The sequence below is a fragment of the Astatotilapia calliptera genome, chromosome 8, assembly GCF_964374335.1.
Source record: "Astatotilapia calliptera chromosome 8, fAstCal68.1, whole genome shotgun sequence".
Taxonomy (NCBI): Eukaryota; Metazoa; Chordata; class Actinopteri; order Cichliformes; family Cichlidae; genus Astatotilapia; species Astatotilapia calliptera.
This window is the reverse complement of record NC_137429.1, coordinates 15,217,765-15,224,437: the sequence shown is the minus strand read 5'-3', so window position 1 is coordinate 15,224,437 and position 6,673 is coordinate 15,217,765. Positions and strand designations below refer to the sequence as shown.

The 6,673-nt window shown below is 36.8% G+C and overlaps 1 protein-coding gene across 3 annotated transcripts; it reads right to left on the bottom strand.

Annotated features, from left to right (window-relative positions):
- Positions 1 to 291: 291 nt before the first annotated feature.
- Positions 292 to 6,091, bottom strand: LOC113018357 (mucin-13-like). Of its 3 annotated transcripts, XM_026161419.2 has the most exons (12): positions 5,867 to 6,091; positions 4,781 to 4,888; positions 4,479 to 4,601; positions 3,593 to 3,699; positions 3,373 to 3,431; positions 3,088 to 3,239; positions 1,980 to 2,108; positions 1,842 to 1,884; positions 1,712 to 1,749; positions 1,450 to 1,537; positions 988 to 1,267; positions 292 to 885 (listed from the first exon to the last, which is right to left on the bottom strand). In XM_026161419.2, exons 1-12 carry the CDS (start codon positions 5,919 to 5,921, stop codon positions 745 to 747), a joined length of 1,323 nt encoding a protein of 440 aa, XP_026017204.2. In that variant the 5' UTR covers positions 5,922 to 6,091; the 3' UTR covers positions 292 to 744. The 3 variants fall into 3 exon arrangements, with proteins under 3 accessions (XP_026017204.2, XP_026017205.2, XP_026017206.2); XM_026161420.2 differs by lacking the exons at positions 4,479 to 4,601; positions 4,781 to 4,888; positions 5,867 to 6,091 and adding an exon at positions 4,053 to 4,135; XM_026161421.2 differs by lacking the exons at positions 4,479 to 4,601; positions 4,781 to 4,888; positions 5,867 to 6,091 and adding an exon at positions 4,049 to 4,089.
- Positions 6,092 to 6,673: the final 582 nt, after the last annotated feature.

Sequence of the window (6,673 nt, the reverse complement as noted above, 5' to 3'; positions counted from 1 at the left end):
TATGTGTGTGTGTGTGTGTGTGTGTGTGTGTGTGTATGTATGAAATGTACATGTATGCATGTAATTTTAATAAATATTAAATATTTAAAGAAATATTTAATTTAATATTTAAATAAATTCCCCTTTCACACTGTGGACAGTCTATTCTTTAGGCTCCGAGCTTGAGGGCCCTTCACAGTATCTTTGCTCTTCCTGGGATTGACCCTTACTGGATACCGATATCCTTGTTGTAATTGGAAGTGACCAGATTTGACAAAAAGGCTACATCTTTGACACACACGCACACACATGTGCAACAGGTTCTTATAATTTTATTAGAAGAAACTCGTGTCATTCACAAAAACTGAATTAAACATCAAATTTCAGTTCATTACAAAAAATTTTTTACATGAAAAAAAGAAATTGTGAATTCATACATGAAGGAAGCATTAATCGTATAACACAACAATATTAAGCAGCTCCTCATTATCGCATTATATTTGGACATGAACGTCCAGGTTTCTCATTCAGTTTGAATAGACAACTCTTCAGTAATTCATACTTCAATGAACCAAAACAGATTAAAAAAAAAATGAGACTAATCCTCAAAATCATGCCACCAACTTGATATAAAGTAGTCACGATCAGTTTGTACTGTAGTCAGATACATAAGATTCAATAAGGTTCATTACATACAGTAATTATAAAATACATTTAAAAACATAAACCTGTCATTGTATAGTGAGCCTTTCTGATTTTGTACTACTAGTAGCGTCTTCCATCATCGTGTGTGTAGTACGGGTTGCTCTGGCCTTGGTTCTGAGTATACGGGTTCATTGTAGGTTGATTCTGGGCATAAGAGTTGTTCTGAGATTGAGCCTGATCGTATGATTCATCATATAACCGCTATAGAGGAAAAAAAGAGAGAGTGAATTTAATGCCAAACACTAAGAAACCAAAAAGCCTGATGAGGGTATTTCTTCTCTATACACACAGAGACATACTCACCGAACCACTGTTCATATGTCCAAAGTTTTGTCGGCCATTGCTTGGTTTCATCTCCAGGTTGGTCCTGTTGTCCATGCTGTTGGTGGTGGTGGCAGCTCGTGGGAACACAGGCGCCCCACCATTCTGAAAACCTGAATTGCCATTGCCTGACCTGTTAAATGAGACTCCCTGGCTGTGGCCCAACTTGTTGCTAGCCATCGGTTGTGCGGCAGAACTCGGGTTAGTGTAGGGTTTTTCCATTTCTGCACTTTTGCTCTTCTTGAAGCTTATGTTTAATTTTCTGAAATCACAGCAGTAAAATAATATTTGAATTCACTATTGTGTCTGTCAGACATGAACAAATTCTCTTGATTTTAATTGCATTTGCATCTAAAATAAAGCCTAAATCAAAATGAGGAAAAACACTTTCTCACATTTATGGGGGCAAATGAAAGATGTTATTGTTATTGGTAAGAAACTTACTGGGTAGCTACTACTGGTAGAAGGATGATGGCTATGAGCAGCAGTCCTCCAAGCACAGAGCCCACAATTACCAGAATGAGCTGCCAGTCTAATAAAACACAATGAATAGGACATAAACTTTTATCGCATTTTCCAGCTTTTGAATAACCTTTCTACCTATTGTATCATGTGTTATATTTTATCTTGTGAGTTTTTTCTTTAAATAGCTGTCATTAAGTAACCATGCTTCTGCTTTCACTTTAAAAACATGCAGTATACTCACTTTCTGAGCAGTTAAAACCAGAATAACCAAACGAGCATCTGCAAGACAAGAAGAAGGTTGATTTTAAGATTTATATTTAAAAGCAACCTTACATCAACAGAGGACATACAGGAGGGGAAGGAGTACTTACGTCACGCACTCATTATCCTTCAATTCTTTCCCAAAGGGACAAGCTGTAAAAAAGAAAAATTGAGACACTTTGTCGTTTGCTTACATAAGACACACACAGACACACACACCACTTACTTTGCTCAGGAAATTGTCTTACCAATGCACATTCTAGTACTGTAGTCTGTTTGCATGTAGCCTATGTTACAAATACAGCTGAAAGTTCCATCGCCTGATTTGCAGTTTGTGGAGTGTTCATCACAGGGAGTGTCATCACACAGGTTTGTAACTTTAAATGACGGAGAGAAAAAAAGCCTCAGTACTCAAGGACATGTTTCGCAACATGTACAACAGTAAAATAAATGAATCACTAATATGCCATGAAATGAACCCTGGACTGAAATTAACAGCATGACTTCATCTTCAAAATATCATGATCATCAGAACATCATAAATCACCGAAATATAAATAAAGATTACAATACATGCAATGGCAGCAGCTGCCCTGATTGTGACATCCATTATATTTTTATTACAACTAAATTATCTTTGACAGATGGTGGAAATAGTTTCATTTAGACAGAAGTGTAGATTTAGTACAAAGGATTCTGAAACACATCTTGTCAATTATATTCTTTCTGAAAACAAATCTATTCCTACTGTGAGTTTTATTCTAGATACATATCGACATAAAACAATGTGCTTGTCATGGCTGTGTTGTGTGGCAGGCAGGCAGGAAAAAGGACCCAAAATGCAGGACTCTCAAAACGGGACTGGAACTCAAAACGCAGCTTTATTGCTGGCAAAAGTTCCTCATAAAGTAATACTCAAAAAAGCAAAACAAAACCAAGACTCACAACAGAGGCGCTAGAGGACTGACCATGACAAACACACAGCATGTTGAGGGTACAACACGCGAGAGAGCAAAGGCCAACACAGGGCTTGTATACACAGGGGAGTAATCAGGGAATGGGAAACAGGAGGGGGACACAGCTGCGAGAAATTAGGCTAACGAGACAGGGGAGAAGTAAAACTGAGCACACTGACATCAGACATGAACATGTAAAACAGGAAACAAGAAATACTTTACTAAGACACGGACTTGACAGAAAATATAACCCGTAATACAAAATCAGACCAGCACAACTCAAGATTCAGAACATAAATATAATGAACATAATCTAGAAAAACACCAAAATATAACAGAAAAAGCTGGGTCAAAATGATTCAGAACCGTGACAGTGCTAGAGTACAGGTAACAAACTTACTGTTAAATGTGTTGTCAATCACGCTACAGTTCATACACGCTTTTAAAGTTTGTACAACTTGATCATCTGTGATTTCAGAACTGGCCTCGAAGATGATCTGTACTGATGCAATGACCTCTGAGCTTGCCCTTGACACACGAGTGGTTCTTGGACTGTAAAGACAGAAATCACATTTAGTGATGATTGCATCATTTATTTGTGCAGTATAATAACATGTTAATGTACATTGATGTGAAACAGGCTGAAAGATTTTATAGTAAAAGCTGTTGTCAGTCTGAGACTTACAGGAGTTTCAGCACTATAGATTTGGAGTAACCGTTCATCTCGTTATAAACTTCATCCAGCTGTGTTTTCAAAAGAAAATATGTTTTGCTCAGTATGACTATTAAGATTGATTAAATAACTGATGAAATTGTTTTTAGTATAACTTGTAATGTCAAGTGCATTTTCAAAAAATGTCCATAAAGACACATTTATTGATAGAGAATACTACCTAATTACTTACCTCAGCAATGATTTCATTAGCAGTTTCTATAAATTCCTTTGATGTGGTGTTTGTCATTTCATCTTTAAATGGTTTTTTCACTTGAAGATTTCCAGGGAAGACTTTGGCTGAAAACAAGAAAATATCAGAAGAAAGTGAAAATCTAATAAAATGATATTTTATATCTCTCATTTTCTTGCTGAAAGGAGGGAGATTGATGCCAGTCTCATACAGTGTCTGTCTGTTAAATATCAAGCTACAACTAGCAGGTACTTAACTAAGATTAAGACAGGAGGCTAGCTGGGTTAGTCCCAGACATAAACCCCAGAAAAACAAAAAAAACAAAATCCAATTTGTCATTCTTACACTTTATTTTTGCATGGATAAAGTAAACCAAATCTAAAATGTTAACATTAAAATGTATTTCACAGATTGCATTAAGTTGGCTAAGCCAGGCTAACAGTCAACATTACTCACTTACTGTTTATGTCCGACTAAATCAGGGCTGCCCAATCCCAGTCCTCGAGAGCTACTATCCTGCAGCTTTTAGATGCATCCCTACTCCAACACAGCTGAATCAAATGAATGGCTTGTTATCAGGCCTTTGCCAAACACGATGGCATGCTGAAGAGGTAATCAAACCATTTGATTCAGCTGTGTTGGAGTAGGGATGCATCTAAAAGCTGCAGGACGGTAGCTCTCGAGGACTGGGATTGGGCACCCCTGGACTAAACTGATTAGGAGATAGCTAGTTCAAGAGGTACATATTGTTTTGAATGACCTGTCCTTCAGTGATCTACTAATCTTCCTCCAGCCCACGTAGTGTTATATACTGCTATATAATCTTCATTCATGTCACTGTTAAATAAAGTAAAATCTTCATAGCGGCACACAAACAAATACTTACAACGTTCACAACTGTTTGAATCATTGTTGTAGGAATCACCAGCCAGGCACAAGCATATATATATGTTGTTATAACGGACCTCACAGGTGCTTCCAGTGCCACAGGGATTTGGGTTGCAGGGATCTTCAAAGTGAGAAACAAAACAAGTGCGAGCACACACACACACACACACACACACACACACACACACACACACACACACACACACACACACACACACACACACACACACACACACACATCTGAATCACTGTATGAGCAATATATCATGTGAACATTTGGATCCAGAGGTATCAAATTACCTTTAAATAAAGTCGTTGGTGTTGCAGTAGTTGCATCGTCTGGTTTTGCAGTAGTTGCATCGTCTCCTGAACCTGAAATTTCAGGATCTTCTGCTCTTGTTGAAGAGGCTAATAGTTGTGTTAAAACGCAGTAGTTAGTATATGATTACCTTTGTTCACAACTTTGAAATTTGATACCCAGGAAGCAAGCCAGAGAAAAAAATTATATCAAAGTTATTAAAGCAGGATCATATAGTCTATGTTTAATGATGCAAGACATCAAACAAAGAGCTAAGTAGGGTCCTTTCTCAGTCTCAGTAAGAGAGCACCAGCAGTGACACAGACTCTGCATGGAAAACATAAAGTTCACTCAACCATCATTTAGGATTCAGACATGTAAAGCATCAAACAGTTTGCAGGATCTGAAGTGAACAAAGAGACTTCCTTGATCGTGGCCTTGCCAGAAGGATGTGGTATAACAACAGGGTCATAAAATAATAAAATGGCAATTAATGTCAGACTGTTGACATGAACACACTGGTCAAATTTGCTTATATATGTGCTAAACCAGCCCAGATACACAATGGTTGCAAAGGAAGATGTGCAAGTTAGACCATTATTAAAAACATATGAGTACTGGACAAGTGTATAGAATTTGTATGGAAGCAAAACAAAAGGGGAAAGGAACTAGTAACTGTTAATCATGAAAATGATATTCTCATATTCAAGCTAATTTGAGATATTTTGATTGGAGGACATTTATCCAGGCAGTCTTACGTCATGGCTAGCTCTCCATTTTGCTGTTACAGCTGTAATCTTGGATCAGGAATGACTGCAAAGTCTTAAATAACATAATCCATTTATCTACTATTTACATAAAGCCTATTAAAGCTCCACCTGTGTGCATAACAGTTTAGACTGAATTAAACTGAAAGCTTAATTAAATAAATTAAAAAAACAACTATATTAAAATGAATATTTCACCTCTAAAGTTTATCTGATGTTTTAATTTGTTAACATGTGCTCTACCCTGTCACTCTATCATACACTATCAAACTGACAAAAATAAGGATTTTAAAGTTGTTGCAATAAAATCAGGCTACTTACCAAAAATGGCTACAACAAGCCAAATGACAGACAGGAGGATGAATTTTTGAGCCATTGGATGAATCAAAAACAACTTTACCACAGGGTGGAAAAAAGTTAGTGAAGGCCAGAAGTGGCCGAGTCTGTAGTTCTCTTAATCTTTGAGCTTGAAACTGCCAATTGTTCTCCACTGGCAGTTTTAATCAGCAGCCACTCCTCCTTTAGTGTGCTAAGTGCAGGTCACACCCAGAGACGATGACCAGGAAGCCCACTTTTCAAGCCTTTTATCTACTAATCAATTTTCCATGACTTTACCAGCTGGGTTATCTAATGGATATTTTAAAGGCTGGTCCAGACCAACATGGTGCTGATCACAAACATATGTGCTCTATGAAGTGCAGAGAAAAATGATTCTTTTAGAATTAAAATTACTGTGGACCATTTGGATTTATTGGCAGTTAAAACCAAAGAAAGTGAAGAGAAGGAAGAAATTCACAAAACATTGCCCCAAACCTTTTATTTTCAGAATTTTTATTTGTATTTTTCTATGCGTATGCCTTATTTACAGCATATATCATAATTAAACCCATACAGAATGAAGATAAATCACAGTTATGGTTAAATTAGGTGCTACAATACTAAAGATTAATGAAATTCAAATATATATATTTTTTGTTTGTACTTATAACCGGGGGGATCTCTTTTCAAGTAAAGTTTGATCCTAGCATACCAAATTATGGAAGCTTCTTTCCAACACTGACCACCAACCCCTGACCTATGAATACCAAAACTTGAGATTAATTTTGTTTTTATTAAGTTGTGAGCCTA

Coding starts and splice junctions, on each gene's coding strand:
- LOC113018357 (XM_026161419.2), bottom strand. CDS start 5,921: ATGGCTCAAAAATTCATCCTCCTGTCTGTCATTTGGCTTGTTGTAGCC. Junction 1,885..1,979: donor CAGTACTAGAATGTGCATTG/GTAAGACAATTT, acceptor TCTTTTTTACAG/CTTGTCCCTTTGGGAAAGAA. Junction 886..987: donor GACATATGAACAGTGGTTCG/GTGAGTATGTCT, acceptor TTTCCTCTATAG/CGGTTATATGATGAATCATA.